General features: G+C 39.0%; 2 protein-coding genes across 3 annotated transcripts; one reads left to right on the forward strand and one right to left on the reverse strand.

The window, feature by feature from the left end:
* Positions 1–290: 290 nt before the first annotated feature.
* Positions 291–6126, reverse strand: LOC121526579 (sodium/bile acid cotransporter-like). The gene is made up of 5 exons (XM_041813225.1): positions 5726–6126; positions 5433–5637; positions 1435–1613; positions 480–679; positions 291–322 (listed from the first exon to the last, which is right to left on the reverse strand). The coding sequence occupies exons 1-5, from the start codon at positions 6124–6126 to the stop codon at positions 291–293; spliced, it is 1017 nt and encodes a 338-aa protein (XP_041669159.1).
* Positions 6127–11007: 4881 nt separating this feature from the next.
* On the forward strand, positions 11008–20123 carry LOC121526626 (protein max-like). 2 transcript variants are annotated; one of them, XM_041813288.1, is made up of 4 exons: positions 11008–11161; positions 13671–13778; positions 18632–18770; positions 18878–20123. In XM_041813288.1, the coding sequence occupies exons 1-4, from the start codon at positions 11126–11128 to the stop codon at positions 19060–19062; spliced, it is 468 nt and encodes a 155-aa protein (XP_041669222.1). In that variant the 5' UTR covers positions 11008–11125; the 3' UTR covers positions 19063–20123. The 2 variants fall into 2 exon arrangements, with proteins under 2 accessions (XP_041669222.1, XP_041669223.1); XM_041813289.1 differs by having other exon boundaries at positions 18647–18770.
* Positions 20124–23279: the final 3156 nt, after the last annotated feature.

Raw genomic sequence — 23279 nt, forward strand, 5'->3', positions numbered from 1 at the left:
TGATATCATATATACGAATACAAAAATATAAATATAAAACATCGTTAATCAAGTCCGTCACATCCTACTTTAACATGCACTGGCCTTACTTTACATTATAACAGCTTGATTAAGTAAACTATTAGTATTACTGTTTGCAGCTGCTCTAATAATCTTTCCTGGATCTCAGGCCTGAGTGATGAAAGTGCAGATGAGATGAACTGTGGCATTATAACACAGTCAGATTCAGCTCTTCATGGTGTCTCTCTCCAGCAGTCAAAATGCTGTCATGGTAGATTTTCGCTCTGTCTTTAAATGACAGTGTCCTTGTTTAAACTTATCTCTGCGTAAGAAGAAGAAAACAGACATTAGACTTTAGTTCAGACTTTAGTTTAGAATTTTAAAGAACGACAGCTACAAAATATAGTGAGAGTCTGCATGTTTGTTTCAGCCCTCTCTCAGCCTCTCTACACAAACACACATGCAGCTGTGACATTTACCCTTGGCTGGAGGTTTAAGTCTTTGGTAACATCTGAAGCACAGCGACAGCAGAAGGCCCTCAGCGACCTGGAATGTGTGATATACCAGAGGAAAGAGCATCAAAGCTCCAATGTCCTGCGGTGAGAAGGACACCTTAAGGATGGTAAAGCACAGCTGGATGTTTTGACACCCTGTTTCCATGGCGATGGTCCTGCATAATCTAAAAGAGAGGGGAATCATTGTCAGACACCAGATACATCAAACAGGAAGATATGACTTCTTTTGCAGCTATAACAGCCTCTATTATTCTTGGAAGGCTTTCCACAAGATTTTTAGTGCTTCTGTGGGAATTTGTGCCCATTTATTCTGTAGAGCATTTATAAGGTCAGGTACTGATGTTGGACGAGAAGGCCTGGCTCACAATCTCCATACCAGTTCATCCCAAATGTGCCCAATGGTTACACCTCTCAAATTACATAGTCTTTCAATAAAATCTATACTCAAGATGGTTTATTACTTAATAATATTAGGTAAACATTAAATCACTTCTTTCTTTAAATGTTTTTACATAATGAGGGAGAAAAGATTTTTAAAAGCTACACCTTTGTGGCCATTGTGCACAGGTGGAGGAAAAAGAAGCAAATACTTCAACTGATCATCTGTTCTGATGAAACTCAGTTTAGCTGTGAATTGAGAGAGCAGTGCAGACTGAGTGTACAGTGGTGTCTGTGCGTCTACTCCTCATCTTCACTACTCTGTTTATCATGAGCTATAAATAGGCCAGGTCTGAAATACATGCTTTTATGTTGGACTCATTGAGATATCATCTTGACTAGAGGACTAATAATTTCATCCTCATCTGTAAATTGGGCCACTTTATGAGCTTTATAAGGAATGAATGAGACACAGCAGGGAATTAACTTTTTTTTTCACCAGTAAGGATAGGTGTACAGTATGTAGTGTATGCTGACTTACTTTGGACTTTGTTTACATAAGCCAGACAGGATGTATCCCATGGTGAAGCCAATCAGGGGCATCAGCACAACCGCGGTTATGATGTCAAATGTGACTATCATCCACAAAATGTCTCTGATGACATAAAGAGAGAGGGATAACAATGTGATGCCACAGACCACCAGCAAGATCAGACCACCCTGTCAAGAGAAGAAACCATTTACATGTTACACTCTAAAAGTGAGCATACATCAGCATTAAGATGACACTTTTCTTTGCATCTACCTGTCCAAGTGTAGAGAACATCCTTTAGTTGCATCATAGAACATTCTCTAAAAAGAATCAGTTCTGGCTCCTGGGGTTCAAACTCTCCACTCTCTTAAAGTAAAATCCTGATATCAATGTTTTTCATATTGTAGTTCCTTTATGGGCCATTTGCATACATGTGACTACTATGATGTCACTAGTGCCAGTGTTGTCATTAGACTATAATGCATTTCAGTTAATATTTATGTTTGAGGTGTATCTCAGAGCCTTTAAATTACCCCCCCCCCCCCAAAAAAAAAAAAAAAGGGAGTTGGCTGCATTGTTGCCATTGTAACAGTTAGCTCATTTTGGGGCTGAAAAGTTTGTCAAAATTTAATTGAGTTCTGATGGTGCTTATTCGTGCCACTCTTAAACCCCTTTTCGTTACTGTTTCTGCCCATTTTTTCAACTGTTTTTCCACTTTTATCCCTTGTAGCCACTTTTTATTTACTTTACATCATTTACCCTCATATGTTTAACCCCTTTTTGCCTTACTTGACCCATTTTTGCCCCTTTTATCCAATTTCAGCCACTTTTAAGCCACCATTCACAATTTTCCGACTCATTTTTGAACTAAGTTGCTTGAATTACGCTCACAGAGAAAGAACACAAATACAGAGGTAATTCTCTGTACACAAGCAGTGATCTGAAAGCACACAAAAGCCTTGATGCCTACAAAGATGCCCACAAAAATACTTCATTGTTCATGATTTTGTCAAAATAAGTGCATCAGACTAAACATTCGTGAGTATTTTGTCTGTTTTCAACATCTAATTCACTTGAAAAGTCCCCAGTAAACACAGGCGTTGCTAGTGTTAGCATTAGCATCAGGCCATTCAGTGCTCCAGTTACAAATGAGACAGTGCTATGATTAATGCTGCTTTACACTTACTACAATTCTTTGCTGGTATCTAATACTGACATTTTACATTTTCTACACTTTCCATGTCCAAAATGTGCACTACAAAGATTACTGTGGTGAATTTGTGGACAATATTCTTTATTAGAGTATTAATTTAGCTTTAGCATCCAGCTAATAACATGCCTATTTTGCTGTTCAGGCAGAGGCAGGATCGAAAGGGACAGACTGTGGCCTCATTTCCACATGATTATGGTGAAGAGCTGAGCCCAAAGTCCATTAATTCCCATGGGAATCCCATTGATATCCAGTGTGCCTGCAAAACTCCCCTGCATAATAATTTCCAAAAAAGGGCCGTGAGTACATTGAGAAAAATTGAACTTTTGCAATAGATTTCAGAGAGACCACATTGCATTGTGCTAGCTGACCAGGCTGCTAACTAGCTAACAGGCTGTGTTAAGTCATATCTATCAGCTGGGTGCTGTCATATTGTTTTAGCAGTGTCAGACATATTCAAACATTTAAGTAAACAGTTAGAGGGTATGATTAGATGTAAAAAAAAAAAAAACAAATATGTGCACAACTAGACAAGTTAGCTTAGCTTAGCTTTTTTGACTGTTCATATGTCCTTATATTAAATGTATGGTTTGATGGTATTTTGTGCCTTAAACGTCACCTGGAAGACACATCCCTCCCTCCAACCACCTTCCAGTCAGGTGAAGTAATGAGCTACCCCTCGTCCATTCAACTGTCACCATCCAGACACCTACCAAATAAATAAGTTTCTCTTAATTTACCAAAGAGTTTCGACTGGGTTGAATTTGTTTGCTTGTTTGTTTTAATCTATGACATTATTAAAATTAGACTTGTGGTAGCTAATACTAACAAACCTAATGCCTAATACAGAAGCTAGCAAGTAAGCTAGCATAGTTGTCTGGGGAAGTAGCAAGCTCACTCGCTCAATACGATGGCGACTGGATGAGAGGTTAAGCTCATTGCTTAGTTTGATTGGAAGGCGGTTGGAGAGCGGGGCGTCCAGGCAGCTGCCGCCTTCCAGGTGAAGCTGAGTGCACAAAACACCACCAGGGATGGGAATTGGTAAGATTTTATCGATATTGATGCTGTTATCGTTTTTGGATCACTAAAAATGTTAAACATCCTGTGTTTGGGAGGAAAACATCCTAAAATATACAAAAAAAAAATCATTTTTTTGTTGGATATGTCTCAGTTAAAACAAACTTCTCTCTGAATCTTTAATCCGTGAACTTGAAATTAGAATACAGTACTACTGCTCATTTTCTTTAAAGATAAAAACCTTAAAATAAATATAAAACTAATCTCTGCATCCTAGATCCTTGGAGGTATCAAAATAAATTGAACTCCTGTGCAAAATTAACAGTTCTTGTGCAAAACAATGCATGTCATGCATTAGACATCACTGTTTGCCAGATGTTTCACAATGCCTTGTGTGTCATTTTCGAAGAAATGAAGCAACACTTTTTACTGCTTTAGTCTGTGTTTGTGACAGTTCACTAGAAATGGGTGGTAATACGGTAATACAATATCCTTGGGTACTAAAATAGCCATGGTGTTGCTTTGATTACCATCATGAAGATGGTGCTGTGTGATGAGCACACATTAGTAATCAATTTCTAGAGAATATGTGTATTTTTCCGCCCACAGTACCACCGCCTGTGTATTAAACTTTAAAAGTGATTACTGAACTCCTGTTAATGATGAACAGTCAAACTGTTAGACAAGCTCTAATGTGATCCAAGACAACGTGAGTTTAAAAACACTCTAACTCTTCTTTCTGGGTATACATCAGTGATGAGAAATTATTATGCATACCCACAGGTGCTGCGTCTTGCTGCAGCCATGCAAGGTACAGTCAAAACCACTGAGGGTTTTTAAAAACATTTAAACTTATCTTTACCAGTTTAATGTGAAATGTAGATGAAATTATTCAATGCTTGTTGGTCATTTTATGTGCTTGAGTATTCTGTAACTTTTTATAAGATCATCATAAAGTAAACACTCAGCAGGATGGAGCTCGCCATTGAAGCACAACAGAGATATAAAATGATAATAAAGTCCAATCCTTATCTGTTTAAAAGCACACTGAACATTACATCACATTCCCAGATTCTATGATATTAGATTAGGATAATCACTTCAAAGAGTCAAAAGAGAAACTTAATTTGATCCCCTGCCCTGATTTAACCTGTTTTACCTAAATAATTCACTTCTCCTGCTCCTGTAAACTTCTTATAAACCTGTTTAATTTTAGACTCAAAGCATTTTGATAACGGGTTAGATGAAGTGCGTTGTGCGTATGCATGCACACCAACAAGAGCTTGTTTAATGTGTTTTTTACACACCTTGCAGAGATACTGTATAGTCCTGTAAATTATTGTCTATGTCCTAAACCTCTCTGTTCCTATTTGCTGACTGCCAGATGCGAGGCCTGTATTTTATGGCATGCAGGAGTGAGGCATCGATAAGGGAATCGTTAAGATAAAATGTAAATGATGTCAATGGATCCAGCCAATTGGTTCTCAACGTGGTGTTACACCACTGAGTAAATATATGCTGCCTTCCAGGTAGGCCAGCTTCTTCACTTATTTCTTGATATGCAGTTTAAGTCCTGTTTTATCTCAGTAATACAAGAATATGAATATTGAAAAGATGATCTTATCCCTAATGGCTACAGGTAGTTTATTAGCTTTATACAGTATCCATGCATAAAAAAGGGCACTTTCTCTTATTGGACACCAGATGAAACTAATTAACAAAATCCACTATTGCATTTCCTCCAAATAAAATAAATCTAGATTATTGTTAAGATCCTCACTTTTTTGATGAATGGGGAGTACTTTGGTTTGTAGTGATTGATGGCGATGCCAGTGGCACAGGGCACCACTGTCAACAGGAGGGCAGTGATGATGCCGAGGTAGGGTACATTGTCTTTCAGACTGGGGAAGCCTTGGCAGTAAATAAAGAGCAGCAGAGGCATCATACCCAGGGCGGCAATACTGGAGAAAGTAGTCATCACGATGCTGAAAGGAATAAGAGAGGCGTGTGAAGTTATAAATCTGATGCCTGAAATGCAACAAGACAAAGCTGAATGTATGAATGAAGGTTTACCTGAGGTTCATGTCGCCCTGTACAGCAAGACTGAATATGTTTGATAATGACCCCCCCGGACAGCAGCCGCATATGAGCACGGTCACGGCCTTGTAAGGACTCATCTTAAGCACTTTAGCTAAACAGAAAGCAGTCAGAGGCATGATGCCGAACTGGGCCAGCAGAGCAATGCCAACTCCCTTTGGTTTTAGGCAATGGGCTTTTATTTTGGAAACCTCCATCGTACAGCCAAGCGATACCATGGTGATGAAGAGGAAGACGACGGATAAGGTGTTGATGATGGCATTTAGAAAGGGAGGGATGTTCAGGAGAGCCAGGCCTCCATTGTCAGTGAGATTTCCATCATTAGAAAAATGAGTTGTTCCATTGTAGACGTCTGTGATGTTCATGATAGTAGTCATCTCAGCACTGTCACCTGACACACAAAGCACATGAAGGACAATCAGAGCAGAGAAAGTGTTGGGAGGTAAGAATGAAAAAATCATTTTACTGCATCTTTTGGCTTATTCTGCTCTTTTATTTTTATCATTTTGAACGTAAAGCACCCATTATAAATCTTACCTGTTGTGCTGGTTTATAATTGTCAGCTGACAGATTAGTTCAGCTCAGGATAAAATTAAATCAAAATATTGCCTGTAAAAATGTAAACCACTGTGTAATGTTTCTTTCATTGCTTCTTCTAATTTGTTACTGAATGATTTGTTGTAATGATTTCCTCAGCCAGGTTGTTTGAGGAGAATTTCATCACATGCAAGCTCTACTTCAAACTCCAGTTTCAAAGATTACTTTATGCGGAGGTTTTCCTCTGATACTGACTTCTAACAAAGTTCCAACAAGTGATGCAGTATCCTTGATCAGTATTGATTGGTAAGTATTGCACTGACCTGTCACAATGCTATCAGTTTTCAGACATCAGCACAGTCTGGCCTTTATCACTGATCAAGTAAAGTGACAGAAGGTGCAGTTTAGACCTACAGAAGTTGAAAACAGGCACTTATTAATGTCTTCCATCATTCAGTTATGTATTTGAATAATTATTACATCATTTTAATGCAACTGAATGCATTTCAACTAAAGTCTCTGCTTTTTTTTCACTGTTTTGAAAATGTAAGTGCATATTTACAGTTTACGTCTTACAATTCTCCTTGCAGAGAGGAGAACAAACTGTTGGCTATGATGGACGCTGTCACCTCATGGAGAGCATGTCCAGCTGCAGGCTGCTCTTACTGAGCTGCTCCACAAACAAACTAAGGAGACCCTCCCTCTTAGGGGCCACCAGACTGCATAACACCATGCTGGGGAGGAGCTGGGGGGGCACCAGCAATAAAGTCACTTAAGTGCTATGCCAGAGGTGTCCAAACTATAGCCCAGGGGCCAAATGCGGCAATTTTTAACTGGCCCACAGCATATTCTAAAACATAAGTGAAAATGGCCCACATTAGAACATGAAGCCAGTGCGTGACTGTATATTGTATGTTTTTTTTTTTTTTTTTTTTTTTTTGAGGATAGTTTTGCGTTACCTTGGGGGCTTTTCTGGAAAAGTAACCCAAAACTCTACTCGTCTGTCAATAAGAAAACACACAAAAAAATGATAGCTTGTGAAGACGGTATGCATTTATTTGGATTAGTGTTTATTTCAGTTCTAGCACTAGGCAGTGCTTCCATGCTAATTATGTAAACAAACATTTTGACAGGATAATTTATTGAAGGGCTTTTTTCATGAGACAACACTGTAAATTCTCTGGTTCATGGAGCGTCATTGATAGTGGCAGCCAGGCCCAACCAGGGCTACCCTGAAATCTGACTGGCCTCCCTAACATCTTTGAAATGACTGGCTTTTTGCCTTGTCAGCTATTAACTAGCCATTTAAGCATATTCAATCACTGAAGACATTTTTACCTACAGTAGACTGGATTTACTAACTTCAGTACTCAATCAGAACTATTTACTATCTTAATCTATTTCATTGTCTTTTTGATGTTTCTGCTCATGACCGTTTTTGCTTTTTCACACAAGTTTCTTCCACCAGTTTCACTCTAGTATCCCTCACATTGCCCTTTGCTCTTCAATGCATTACTTGACTTCTTGTTAAAACCTTTATACATAACTTTTAGTAAGTTTCTGAACATTTATGCTTACAATATTGTCTTACCTAAAGCATATTTTTACAGCAACACTTTATTTGAAAGGGTATGCATGACACTGAACTAACACTGTCAAAATCATGACATGACAGCGGTCAATCACTTAAAGGAAGTTTCTTGAATGTTGACATTAAGTGTCATTGGGTCAATTATGTCACCTTTGCTGCAGTAAATTAAGAGCATACCCACTTCTACACAAACCAGGATACCAGTGGACATCCCAAATCAAGAGTGGAAGTTTTTGGTTTAATTAAAACTAAATTCCTGCAAATGTAACAAATTGCTGATGACAGTAGAAGAATAAAAACACGATGAATTAAACACTTACCTTATTTTGAGACCGACTTGTGCTCCTATGTTCTCACTAACACTCTTGGTTTATCCTCCTCACATTCCTACGTCTGACTCCTTTTCTCTGTTTTGCCCCCTGTACCCTCCCCTCTTTGTCACATGGGCCCATGACAACACTGAAAGTGTAAACAAGGCAGCCAAACCCCAAAAAATATGTTCTGTTGAACTTCTTGCACAACTTTCCCCCCTCCATATGTAAGCCAGACTTCTCCAGCAGCTTTTAAAGACATTTACAGGAAGTCATCCTCGCTCTGTGGTGATATGCCAGCATGGTTTTTGTTTTTCAGGGCACCGTGGGAACATTTGGTATCATTGGGCTGGATAATGTGGAAAGAATGTAACTGCCTGTGCACCCCTAAAGGGCCACTTTATTCATTAGGCCTCACTTGCATGTGTAAACAGACTTTCAATTAAAATTATGCAACCAGGCAGAGGGCGCAGTTTGCCTGGCAGAGTTATCAGTCTATTCGGAGAGGGGCCTTTTGATTCTGTGAAGGGGCTTTGTGCACCAAGAACTTTCATTTCCAACTCACACAATAGATCAGGTATGTTAGACAAGGCTTGAAAGTTGCTGCCCTAATCTTCAGAGCATGGTTAGGATTAGATTTTCAAATCTCCATGAAACTCACGTGTTGACATTCAGAGGAATCTCTTAGTGGAACAACAGCCTGAGTTTACAGTAACCTACTGCTTCTGCAGAAACTTGAGTTTAACAGAACACATCATACAGCAGCATGGTTGTGCAGTTAAAGAGAGGATTTTATTCCAGTGATTGGTGTACATCTAAAATTACTCAACAGTGTGATGCACCATACATTTTAAATGGAGACAGGTCAAGACAGCATGCAGGTCAATCTAGTACCTGCACATTTTTATCGTGAAGCCATGCGGTTATAACTCATTCAAAGTGTGGCTTCGCTGAAATAAGCAGAGACTTCCCTGAAAAGACATCTAGGTTGATGCATTTGTTGCTTCAAACCCTGTATGTACCTGTCAGTACTACTAGCGCCTTCACAGATGTGCACGTTACCCATGATTTGGCCAGTAATACACCCCCACACCATCACAGATGCCCGTGTTTGAGCTTTGCCACCAAGACACCTATGACTACTCTGATGGAGTTACATGCTTCAGCAGCTGAGATAGGAGAGATTCTGCATACAACAACTGTTGCCCAGGTTCTCTACAGTCAAAGCTAGACTTCACCAAAAGACGTGGAAATCCCCATGGTCAAGCTGAAGAAAGTTCTTTGGTTTGATGGAGCTTTTTGGCCATCAGACAAGACACTATGTTTGGCAGACACAAAACACTGCACATCTCTACAAACACACCATCTCCATTGTGAAGCACAATGGTGGCAGCATCATGCTGTGGGGATGCTTCTCAGCAGCCTGGAAAAAAAGACTTGTAAAGGTAGAGGGTAAAATGAATGCGGAAAATACAGGAAAATCCTGGAGGACAGTCTTATTCCGTCTGCAAGAGAACTATGATAGTGACCCAAAGCATACAGCGAAAGCAAAAGCAAAAGCAGAAATGGTTTAAAGATAACAGGGTAAATGTTGCGGAGTGGCCAAGTCAATGCCCAGACCTCAGTCTGATAAAGAATTTGTGGCTGGACTTGAAAAGGGCCATGACAGAGCTTGAGCAGTTTTGCAAAGAAGAATGGAGGAAAATTGTAGTATCCAGAAGTGCAAGCCAGATTGCAGCCAACGGTGCATCTACTAAATACTGACTTGAAGGAGGTGTTATTTATGTAGTCACGTATTTTTCATTACATAGTTTTAGTCAAATAACATTACTTTAGAAATCTGTTTGCACTTTGATATTAAAGAGGGTTTTTTGGTCAGAAAAGCGCAAATTTTATTGACCATTATTGATTTATAAAATCAATGAAAGGGTAAAACATCCAATGGGGTGAATACTTTCCATAGACACTGTATAGGCCTACTCCCACAAAAAGGTCCAGGCCTTTTATTCTAGTTGTAACCATGACTGCGTAATACACAACCTGAGGGGACTTTTTTATGTGACTATAGATAATGCACACATGAAGCTTATTCAGTATTTGATATAATGTGACTGAAAGTTAAATAGCCCTTCTGTTGCTTTGTCTTATGCATGCAAACCTAATGCCTGATCATGAGGTGTATCTGCATATTTATAGTAGGTTTATATTCATTGATAGCTTGGTGCAGAAGCCTATGGGTGCAAGTGTGCAGCCATGGATAGTGAGTGGGGGAGGGCAGATAGAGAGCTAGGCCACCATCTGGCCTCATAATAATATGCTGAGAGAGGAGCCTGGTTATTGAAGCTTACTACAATGGTTGCAATGACCACTTAAACAAAAGGCTTCAGCACAATGCATTAAATATGTTTATACAAGAGAGTGCTATTTGCACTGAATGTTTATCTGTAGAGAATATGACATCTAATATGATTGTGGATGTCACAGGGTTTCTTGATTCATTTATGCAGAATGAATTGTTGTTTGTAATAACTGTATGGAACTATACAATTAAAAATCTTTCAGTATGACTCAGTTGAGACACTTAAAGGTCCAGAGGAGGCTGTGTTTGCAACTTGGAGGAGATAACGGCATATTTTGGTGGGCGCGTCCAAGCTAGTTTTGTTGTGGGAAACGTAGTTCATAGTAGAGACACATAAACGACAAAAGCTGGCTGAATGTTGGCTTATGACTACAATACCCATAATGCCTCATTCTGATACGCCTGCGCTGTGAATGTTTTCCCGTCCATGTGTAGGCGAATCACGTGTAGAGGAGCCGTTGGTCGTCATGTATCTTCTCTAGCAAAGCGCCGTGCTACATTTTTATTTGCCCCCAGTTGTCGCTGCACTTTGTTTTGACAGCTGCTTGTTTTCTTTTCTCAGACCCTTTTACCGAAGAATGAGCGAAAACGATGACATCGAAGTCGACAGCGATGTATGTGGTTTAGTTTCATCCAGCATTAGCTAGAAAAAAAATTATAATCCGACGGAAACTTTAACATTACAGCCAACCTACGCTATCTGACTGAGCTAGCTAGTTAGCTAGCAGGGTCCTTTGGCTAACATGACAGACAAACGGGAAGTGAACCGTCAGATGTGTTTTTTGAATAGTTAACAGGCTGGCCTGTCAATTGAAGCTGTGCACATAAGTCTGGTGAATAAGTCGAGTTTTACTACAGTTAACGTTGGCTGTGGTTTGCAAAACTGTTGACTAAGGAATCGTTTAGATTGTGTTGCGCTGCTATTCTTGCAATTACGTTACGGGATCTGACAGTGGACAAAAATGTTGATTTAAGGATCGCTGAAGATTAAAAGGCATTCACTTATGATGAGAATTGTAATTTATAAATTAAATTTTTCTTTCAAATGTCCTAAGTGTGATGTGTCCATACTGATAAAAATTCAGTCACAGTTATTATGAAGGAGTGCTTCAGTTACTATTTAACCATGAGAAAACTGTTTGCTTAATGTGATTATTTAGAAATTTACGGTATTTCAGCTGTTTACCCTGGAGAAAAATGATACACAGCTAACAAAAATAAATCTATTCTTTGGTTATCATGCAAGTTTCAATAATAAGATAATTTTAAAAATAAGGGAAAGTGACCAAAAGTCAAAAGGTAGGTATACTGAATATATAACTTCAAAACTTTATGTACTGCTATACCTTTTGGTGCTATAATATTGTATGTAAATTCGTTTATTTTCAAAGGAAGTTAACAGTCGAATAACTTTACAATCTGATTTGGATCTATTTTCAAGTAGGGACTTTTTCGACCCTCGAAGGCTTCCTTTTCATGTACATAATTTCACGCTTCCGTGCGTTTGTTCTCTCCAACCATTTATTAACACGTATTTACCAGTCATGATATTTCTCCTGGTGTGTGGAGAAAACTTTGCACAAATAAAAGCTACAGCGCTTACTTATCCATTTTGGCCACTTAGTACTAGTGCCGTAGTTGCACGAGTAAAGGCGCAAGCAAACCATAGACTAGTAGGTAGTCACTACTCACTTGACCGTAGTGCAATTAGGACGCTTGAGATGTCTGTGCGAGTGTTTTGACGCTATTTGGATCAGCGGTATTACATTTTTTTTCTTACCATGCGTTTGCATTCTTCATGGTATTAAAAAAAAATGTTATCCTACCATGACTTCACATTACATTAGATACATATTTTCAAGTACAACCTTGAAAATGTCCGTATATATGATTTAATGCCCCCATGCTGCATTAGCTAGATTCTTTTAATTGACCAAAAATGCGAGTCCTGTCAGAAAACTCTGCATCAAAAATAATGTCAGATCCTTAAGCTGGTCCCATATTTGTCAGAGCTATGGACTCCCCTCCCCCATTTGATTGAGCTCGGATCTCCAGCTTTGGAGCTTTGGAAACATACTGTGTATTGTTAGGCCTGTGTGTAGTTTGTTTCTGATGTTACAGTATGGTTAAAACCTTCGCAATAGAAACATAAGTCTATGTCCTACAAATGCTGCTATTACTATTACTATTATTATTATTATTATTATTATTATTATTTTAAGAAATACTTACAGCTGACCTCAGGGAAAGATCTTAATCTGTAGAGCCATTTTATTCTTGCAACAAGAGCAGAACATTTTAAGTATATTCTGCTTATCTTAGCAACAGAGGGTTGAGATGACATAATTTTTTGTAAAATTTAACACAAACTGTACAAGCAATGACTACTTAATTGTTATTATGGGGAGCGTTTGCAGCTTCTGTTCATGTTGTGATCAACATGACAGACCAGTGTGTTCTGTGGATCCAGTTTGATATTTAACAATGCATTATGGAAAATTTTGAACATTAATAGGGTTAGAAGTTTAATTAGTGCAAATATGCACAGGAAGAGAGGCATTTTACCACAGAGCATTTAACAGCACCACATGTAAGTACAGGTGGTTTCTACAATAGTTGCAGCATGTCATAAGTTTGGTCCTATGCTTTGGGGACTGAAAGCAAACAGCATTGTGGATGGATCATAACATAATACATGTTTTTAATGCATACAGGTCTCTGACAGGAAATTGAGATGCAATGTGCAAACACATGGAAGAGAAGACCATTAAATTGCTGCATTGCAGCTTAAAATTGCTGTCCACCCCTGATTATTATCATATTTAGAAAATGTAATAAGGCTTTATCAATACTGTATGTTATACTAAGGGCTGCCTAATTACGGCAGAAATCGTAATAGCATTGTTCCAGGGCTGACTCCTCCATGTTCAAGATGACTGAGGTCATAATGCCTTCTTCATATCTTGTTTAGCTTTCTCAGTAATATGGCTTTTGGCACCATAATAATTAAATCTTAATTATCTTTTTTTCATGATTCAGTAAGCTAATATTATAATTTAAGTTGAAACTCTGTGTGTTGCTCAGCACTTATTACACTTATCACTGTCTTCTGTCCCTTTGCAGGCAGACAAGCGAGCACATCACAACGCGCTGGAGCGCAAACGCAGGGACCACATTAAAGACAGCTTTCACGGTTTACGAGATTCTGTGCCTGCATTACAAGGGGAGAAGGTGAGAGTAAATACAGAATGTTCATTTTCTACATACAAGAAAGTACAAAAATATCCACACCCCTCTCAGTTTTAATGAGTTTTATTTTTCTAAGTTATACTGTAGCTCTTTGCCCCAAAAACAACACTGAAGGAAAATGTTGGAAAACCTTCGGCCATACACAAAATTTATTTTGGAATTACAACAGAAACATTTTAAGCAACCCAAAAACAATAAAGCATTGTGTTCAGATATATTCCTACCCTGTTGCAGTATTCAGTTTTAAAGCTACTGTTTTTTATAACAGCCTCTTAATTATGCAGGTAATTGCTCATAAGTTTATTACAAAGGTCCTTAGGGAGTTTCAACCACTCTTCCTTGAAGCAAAAGCTTCAAGATTCTCAAGGTTGACAGGTTCCTTGCTGCTAACCTTTTCTCAGTGGGGCTGAGATCAGGACTTTAACTAGGCCATTCCAAAACTTTCACATCATTGTCTTGAAACCATTTCTTCACCACTTTGGCTGTATTTTTTGGGTCGTTGTCCTGTTGATACATCCAACACTCTTCCAGGTCCAGATTCTCTGTCTGCTTGATTTTTTCTTTGAGAATCTTGATATACTGCTTTTTTTCATGATTCCTTCCATATTAACCAAGTTGCCAGTACCACTAGCTGCAACGCACCTTCAGAGTATTATGCTGCTGCCACCATGCTTTACAGTAAGGATGATGCTCTGTGGTTTGTAAGCCTTACTTTTCTTTAGCCACACAAAAGCCACATCTCCTTTCCCATATAGCTCAATCTTTGTTTCATCTGACCAAAGAACAGATGACCAGAAGCATTCGTCTTTATCTATGTGAGCTTTAGCATAGGCTAGGCATGCTTTCACATGCTTTGATTGAAGTAGAGGTGTCTTTCTTGGTTGACATCCATGGAGGCCACCTAGATGTAATGTCCGCTGGAGTGACTGCCTTGCTTGTTATTAACATCAGTTGAGCTAATTTCTGCCAGAAGAGCTTTTGTAGTCATTCTTGGATTGATCTGGACCTTTCTGGCAGAGTTGACACTGTTGCCTTCTGACTCTGTCCTTGGAGAATTTTCACACTGTTCAACAAATCTTATTTCTTGACAATTTTTAGTAAAGAAATTTGAAGTGCCAGAAATGTAAAGTTCCAGTTTCTTGATTGAAACTGGCACTTTAAATTGCTTGGCAGTTGTTTTGTATCCTTTTCCTTCCTTTCAGGCATCAGTAATCCTTGTTTGTAAGTCCTCCCTGTGCTCTTTTCTTAGGCATGACAGCTGCTGTGTTGATTTGAAAAATGGCCGACTAGAATGAGCTACTCAACTTATATAGGAAACATTTAAAGTGCTATATAATACTTTCCTACATCAAAAACAAAGTTTGTTCTATCATTTCAGGGTTGGTTGTCATGATTACATGAAAGTATGAATACATTTTTACTAAGTGATTTTTTGTTATCAAACTCTAAAAGGGTTTGTTTGTGTAGTAATTCAAAATGAAATGGTGTGTGTCTGTAAACCTTCTTATATTATCTACCTGTCCCATTTGTTTGGAGGAGAACTACTGTATAAAGTAAAAAAAATTGGACTTAACTGTATCTCTAACAGTCTTTTATAAGTGCAGACAAATGTAGGGGTTTAACAACATTTTCACATGAAGTTCTAGTGTATTATTTGCCTACTTGAATAGATCAGAATATTCCAAATCAAACAGCATAACGTTCTTTTTACAATCTAAGATTGACGATTCCTCTATAATATCAGGGAGGAGTTAATGCACATGCTCTGTGACCATTTACAAATCAAAGCAAATGGAAATAGCACTATGACTGTATAGCAGCTAGCAACTTCACTACTGATTGAAGAGCAAAATGTTGGCAAGTTGTTACCTCCGCTTCTGCCTGTCTTCACCAGGGCACTCTTGCAGAAGAGATTTTTAATCTCAGTGACGTTTTCCTTGTTGTATAAAATACACTTAAGATAAAAAGTGTTTAATTTTAAACTGGGATCCCCATGCACAGCCCAGGTTGTCCGTTGCAGGTCAGTTGCAGGAGCAAAGTAAACAAAGAAAAATAACCCGCCACACACTGAAAATGACTTTACTTAGACTTTATTATTTCTATATGTTTCATTTTATCAGACAGTAAATCTGAATTGTATTTTGGCTTTGTTCTTTTTGCATGATGGGATTAGAGTGGTTTTAATGCTTAACGCAGCACTGGGATGCTTGTAAAGTCTGATACCGTAATTAACTAGAAAAGCACTCGGAGAGCGCACACCTCCGCTATAAGCCCTATGTCCCAATAGTACAGAAGCCTTTAAAAAATTCCTGCATCCAGACGCTGATCCCGATCACTCCCAAAATCTAATCAGTTCGTCCTTATGCCATTTCTGACATTTCCTAATAATTTCATCAAAATCCGTCCATAACTTTTTGAGTTATGTTGCTAACAAACTAAAAAACTAACTAACAAACCCTGCTGATCACATAACCTCCTTGGTGGAGGTAATAAGATCTTCAAAATATCAACTAGTTCCAGTCAACTAATGTATGACAATTAAAATGAACAGGAGGAGAAGGGCCTGATTGTAGGACATCCTAAGAGATGTGACCAAGAATCCAATGGTCTGACTGAGCTCCAGAGATCCTGTGTGGAGATGGGACAAGGTTCCAGAAGGACAACCATCACTGCAGCCCTCCACTGATCTAGGCTTTATGGCAGAGTGGCTAGACAGAAACCTCTCCTCAGTACAAAACACATGGAAGCCTGCTTGGAATTTACAAAAAAGAGCCTGAAGGGACTCCCAGACTGTTAGGAATAAGATTCTCTGGTCTGATAAAACCAAGTTTGAACTGTTTGGCATCACCTCTAAACGTTATGTCTAGAAGACACCAGACACTGCTCATCACCTGCCCAGTCTCTGCCCAACAGTCAGGCATGGTGGTGGCAGCATCCTGCTGTGGGGGTGTTTTTCAACAGTAAGGACTGGGAGACTGGTCAGGTTGAGGGACAGCTGAATGGAGCAAAGTACAGAGATATCCTCAATCCTGTATGTATATAACACATATTCTTGAATGACAACCATCACTTGTGGTACTCAACCAATCTGAGCTTTATGGCAAAGTGGCCACTTGTCTTTCATGTGGAGACTTTTTCAAACTCCAAGCAGGCTTTCATGTGTTTTTCTTCCATCTAGCTGCCCTGTCGTCAATCTCAGATCAGTGAAGGGCTGCAGTGACGGTGTCCTTCTGGAACTTTGACCCATCTATTGCTCAGACATGCATTGTCAGCTGTGAGGCCATCTACAGAGAGGCTTATGCCTTTCCAAATCACATCCAATCAATTACATTTTCCACATTGTGCCTTCCAATCAAGGTGTAGAAACATCTCAGCAATGATCCAGGAAATAACCTGAGCTAAATTTCAAGTGTTTCAGCAAAGGGTGAATACTTATGTCAGTGTGATATTTCAGTTTTTTGCTTTTCATAAAGTTGCAAACATTTCTAAAGTTCTATTTCTGCTTTGTCATGAAGTGGTACTGGGTGTAAATTAATGAGAATAAAAATGTTTTTTCTTTTACTGTAGCATCAGGCTGCAACATAACAAAATTGAAAAAAGTGAGGGGGGTCTAAATACTTTCTGAATGCACTGTAGATTCTATTACAACAGATGTATTCACAACTTTTATACAAACAACTGCCAATGGATTATTTTCAACCTAGTTAAATCATTAGATAAATGAATAACAAGCCTAGTTTGTTTACAAGCCAAATATTCACCTAGTGCTACCATATAAATTGAAAAAAAAAAAACCTTTCTTCTTCTATTTACCTGGCAAAAATGTCTTTTTTGTGTCATTTTTGTAAAATACCCTTGATTTAAAACAAATCCAAAGCATGCAGAGTACCTAAGGGAAGCCTAAGAGCCTTGAGTTAATTATTATTACCCTGTAACAGTAAGCATCAATTAAAAGTGCCCTGTAATTGAGGTCCTGAGGTCTGCCAGTATTTAAAAGAAGCTGTTAGTGGAGACGGGCTGTTTTAGGCTGAGACTTTTTCTGCTTTTTATCAGTTTATCAAGTTTATATGTTAAAAATTGCTAATGCTAGAATAATTATTTTTGTTCAGAGTTTGTTATTCTTACTAAAACTTTATTGGAAGGTATACTTTTTAACACTGGGGTCTCTTAATACCTTGTTCTGTGTGAGGTGTGTCCAAACCATTACTCAGGTGCCAAATGAGGCACATTTTTGATTGGCCCGCATCAAATTCTAAAAAATACAATCAGATATGGCCCAAATTAGAATATAAAGCTTGTGCCTGATTGTGTTGTTCTTTGTAGTTTCAGCACAACATGGTGCTACTCTGCTAATCCTGTAAACAAACATTTTGACAAGAAGAATTTATTGATGTTTTTTTCTTCTGACTAAATTGAGAAGAGACAGTAAATGGTAAACAAATTGCAACCAAAAAACTAATGGTATCTTAAATTGTAACACCCTGATTGCTTATAGCAGCAAATAGCTGTACCAATGGTGTTTGAGGGATGGAACCGATGGCAGCCACAGCTTATCCTGAAATCTGATTGGCCTCCCCAAAATCCTTAAAATGATTGGCTATTTGCCTCTCAACTAGTCATTTAAGCTTACCCAATCACTAAGCATATCTTAATCTACATTAGATTGATTTTGCTAACTTTAATATTGTCAAGGTGAGATACATGGAAGTGGCCCCAGCATCCTTATATTTTTCTGTATGTGGCCCTCAGTGGTACAAGTTTGGACACACCTGTTCTATGTGGACTAATAGACACTGCATATTGTCTACATGGCTCTGTGAAATTGTCACTGACAGACTTCTGTCAAACAGGCTTCACGAGCACAGATTCTAGACAAAGCCACCGAGTACATCCAGTACATGAGGAGGAAAAACCACACCCACCAGCAAGACATCGATGACCTAAAGAAGCAGAATGCACTGTTGGAGCAGCAGGGTAAGAGGCAGAACTTTAAAAGACAAACTGGTGTCTTTAAGGAAAAAAATCTGATCTAAATGGTGTTTTCTGCTCTGTTTATTGTCTTTCTTTATTTGTGGATATAGTCCGTGCACTGGAGAAGGCCAAGGGGAACACTCAGCTCCAGACAAACTACTCTTCTGACAGCAGCTTGTACACAAACCGCAAAGGGAGCGCCGTGTCCGCCTTCGACGGCGGCTCAGACTCCAGCTCCGAATCAGAACCGGATAAGCCGCCGAACAGAAAGAAGTTGCGCGTGGAATCCAGCTAGACATGGACTGCGCCCAGCAATCCAAAAAGACTCTTTATAGCCCCACAAGCCCCACTGATTCCTCCTACCTGTCCGCACTCAGTTCCGCCTTCTTACGTCAGTCCAGGAGGCGAGGTGGAGACTGTGTGAGAAAGGTGCTCTTATGTATAAAAACGCTTCTACCTTCCTTATTTCCCTCCTGGCAAGCATCCCGTCACTCCCAGCGAAGACTTTAAAGACCCCACAGTGAGGCAGCTCTGCAGTTTTGAAGGACTTCAAGCTTTTCAAACCTCATGATAACCTTTCATAATCAGAAGTGGAGGTGACGTGTGATGAGGCTTTAGTAAAGCTACATAAATACAAACTTTTTCCTTTGTTGGAGTTGTGAGACTTTTACCACCTTTGACAAATTAGGGATAGTTTACCTTTATAATATTCGTACTTTTCCAGAAAAGAATGTGAAGTTGCTTTTGAAAAAAATGTCTGTAATGCAACATGAAACCCTCCTTATTCAGTGTAGGTGGCTCAAGTTGTTTGTGTAATCAAATGAATCCTGTTAATAGTGATGCACCAGAATTGGTTTCTATCCTTTATGTCTGATCTCTTCTCCATTTTGCCTGAGATTTTCCTGAGAACACAGGAGGACAAAGAAGTCAACCTGCTGTTTTCACACTCAGCTGTTTATTTTTCTCTATTTTTATCATCACCACATAAAATGGTGTTAAAAAAAAACCCTATTGGATGCTGAATGTTACACGATGCAGTTAAAGGGCAGCGACCTTTTGTTTTTTTGTTAATTGAAGTCCTTTCAGTGTGTAGTGTATAACACTGTATACTCTTAAATGGTGTCAGCTCTGCAAAGAAAAGCCTTCCCTTGAAATATTTGCCTGTGCTGGGAATGTTTATCTTTCTTTTGTTTTTCCTTTTTGCAGAGGTAAAGTTAGTGTGTACGTAATCAACATTTGTTTGTTCCATTCCGTGGAAATTACAGGTATGTTGTACATACTGCCAATGGTTGTCTTGCAAGTTGAGGCATACCTTTATTATGAAACTATAAATAAAACTATTTTATCCTTTTGGGATATATTTGTGACTACATGTTTTTGTTAATATCAGATGATGGCTCTTGTCCATTATGAATATCTATGCAACAAGGCATGGAGCCAATCAGTCCATGGCACTGCTGGGTTGTTATGAAGCCCAGGTTGCTCTGATAGCAGCCTTCAGCTCATCTGTATTGTTGAGTCTGATGTCTCCCATTTTCCACTTGAGGTTACTCCAGAGATTCTCTACGGGGTTCAGGTCAGACCAGTTAGCTGGACAATCAAGCATAGTAACACCATGGTCAGCAAACTAGTTTCTGGTAGTTTTGCTGGAAAATGGAAATCAGTATCTCCATGAAGCTTCTCAGAAGATGGAAGCATGAAGGTTTCTAAAATCTCCTAGTAGATGGATGGCAGCATGGACCCCAGACTCAAAAAGCATAGTGGACCAACAGCAGCAGATGACATGGCACCTCAAACCATCACTGAAAACACTGGACTTTAAGCACCTTGGATTCTGTGCCTCTCATAGGCCTTTTAGACCGGCAGGGCTATGTGCTGGTTCTGGCTCCCGAGCCTAATTTAAACCAGCCAGCACATTCAAACCCAAAAAATTTGGTTCAGAACCTGAAAAGTTGGTTCTCAGGTGGATCAAAAAAAAATAAAAAAGGTTCTTCCTCACAAACTGTGACATCATTAGTAGGCGTGCTATATTCTAGGTAATGGAGATGAGTAGAAAATGGGGAAAAAATGGTCTGCGATGTGTTCATCAACAGAATTCTAGATGAAGCTGGAGAGTACTACAAGGAAGAGCAGGTTATATGCTTATGTAAGAGATGGCGAAGGCTGGGTTCACCTGAATGTCAGACCAAATAATTAATAAACTCAAGAAACTGCAGAAGGAATACCGGGACAGCAAGAAAGACATGGGCGAAAGTGAAGCTGGATGTGGTGATACACGTCCATCACATCCTCCTACTTTGATTCCACTCAAACTGGTGTGAACGCAGGCTGGTTTGCCAGAAAGCACCAAGGTTCTTAGGCTCCAGAATAGAGCCAGAACCAGAACCGTGTCTGTCTGAAAGCTTATCTGATCCTCCTCCAGACTTTGGCACCTTGATTTCCAAATGAAGTCCAAAATTTAATTTAATCCAAAACAGGACTTAGGACAACTGAGACCACAATGGTCCAGTTCTTTTTCTCCTTAGCTCAGGTGAGATGTTTACAATGTTGTTTGTGGTTCATCCTTGTTAAAACAGATCTTGTACAGCAGGTTGGGTTATATCCAGGTAATTCAGTCTACTTACCTCAATTTGTATTATCTTGTTACTGTTCTGCCTCTGATTGTGCAAATATTGAATTAAGGAATGACTTATTAAAGTCTCCAAGCTGTCACTCCCCCTACAACTAGCTGCCTCTTTAAGGCAATAGTACCTTTCTGCAGACCAACATGGAGATGCTGACAGATGTGAGTTGTGTGAGAAGATTTCTGGGAATGTAAGTCAGCTAGGGAAATACAGTGGCAAAAAATGTGAACCCTTTGAATGATCTAGTTTTCTGTAATAACTGGTCATCAGATGTGATCTGAAATGTATCTAACCCCCAAGTATAAACAAACACAATGCCCTTAGCCAAATATCACACAAATAACCATAATATGTCATGTCTTTATTGAACAAAGCCATTAAAAATTCACAGTGCTGCTGTAAAAAGTAAGTGAACCCTTAAGAAAATATCTCTAAAAAGAGCAAACTGGAATCAGGAGATAGCACACCTGAAGTCTGTTAAACAAGGGGAAATGTGAGGATTGTGTGAAAGAATGGAAAAAGCAGGGAGAAATTCTTCCCCCAGTCAAATTTCCAGCAAGACCGCGGGAGACGGTGGGTGCAGATTTGTTTGAATGGAGCAGTAGTGAGTACTTGATTTTTACAGATTTCCTCTCAAGATACATTAAGATAGCTAGCTCCACCACTGCAGCTTCTGTGATTGAACATCTTAAACCAAATTTTCCCTCCATGGTGTTCCAGCTGAAGTAAGGACTGATAGTTGACCTCAATTCTGCTACATTTTGCATCTGAGTGGGGATTTGTTCTCACAACTTCCAGCCCAAGGTATCCTCAGACTAATGGAGAGACAGAAAGAGCAGTGAGGACTGTGAAGAGCCTAAAGACCCATATCTAGCACTAAATGGCTTATTATGCAACACCCTTTGCAGAAGGAGACAGCCCTGCAGAGCTACTGATGGGAAGGAAAATCCATATGGACTCATACTTCAGAAGAGTCAACTGGTGATCTAGCTCAACAAGTTTCTTCACCTCAGACAAGCCAGATACATGAGAGAATTAACCTACAAGAGAAAGAAACCCTCTGATGCACCTCAAAGACTTTGAAGCAGATAGACATTCCTCTCACGTGTATGAGTGACCCGCACAGGGCGAAATAATCCCCTCACTCAGCTGGAGGAATGGGTAGTCTGTCTCACCTCCACTGTTGGGTTAAGAAATAATGTTAACAGTTTTGATATACTGTGTTAAGCAGTACTGATCAAATAATTTGGAGAAAATGTTCAGATTAAAAGTTAAGGCTACAGTTTAGAATGACTAACACCCAGCTGAAGTTTATCAAAGAGTGAAGCAAAGTAAAAGTAAACAAATAGAATTAAACCATAGAGTACAAATAAACAGAAGTCATGTTCTCAGAAAGGGAATATGAGTGTTTGTAAATGACCAGAGTTAATACACTGCCACCTGCTGGATGAATGCTGATACTTCTTGAGTCAGAATAAATGCACCAGTGTGCAATGTTAGGTCTGTCTCCATCTTTAATGCATTTAATATAACTGCAGTGCATAGTCATAACACAACAACGATCACATTCAATTTATTTCAATGAATTTTTTTTATACTCAATGATCCAAATTCATTCAAGAACTGATCACGAAAACCACTCAGACAAAAAATGAGTGAGGTTTTACAGTGAAACACAGGGAGAAAATACTCTCTTGTATTTTACATGGATTTTAAATTGTGGTTCAACAGAATCATTAAAAAAAACTAATGCAACTGGCCTGGACAAAATTGATGGTAGCTGTAGAAAAGCTGTAATATAATGTGACCATTGGGACAATTTAAACTAAGGTGTGTCCTGTACTTAGCATGACTGGTGTATTCAAACTTGTAATCAACCAGTCTGCCT

This window comes from Cheilinus undulatus, linkage group 18 (genome assembly GCF_018320785.1).
Source record: "Cheilinus undulatus linkage group 18, ASM1832078v1, whole genome shotgun sequence".
Lineage (NCBI taxonomy): Eukaryota > Metazoa > Chordata > Actinopteri > Labriformes > Labridae > Cheilinus > Cheilinus undulatus.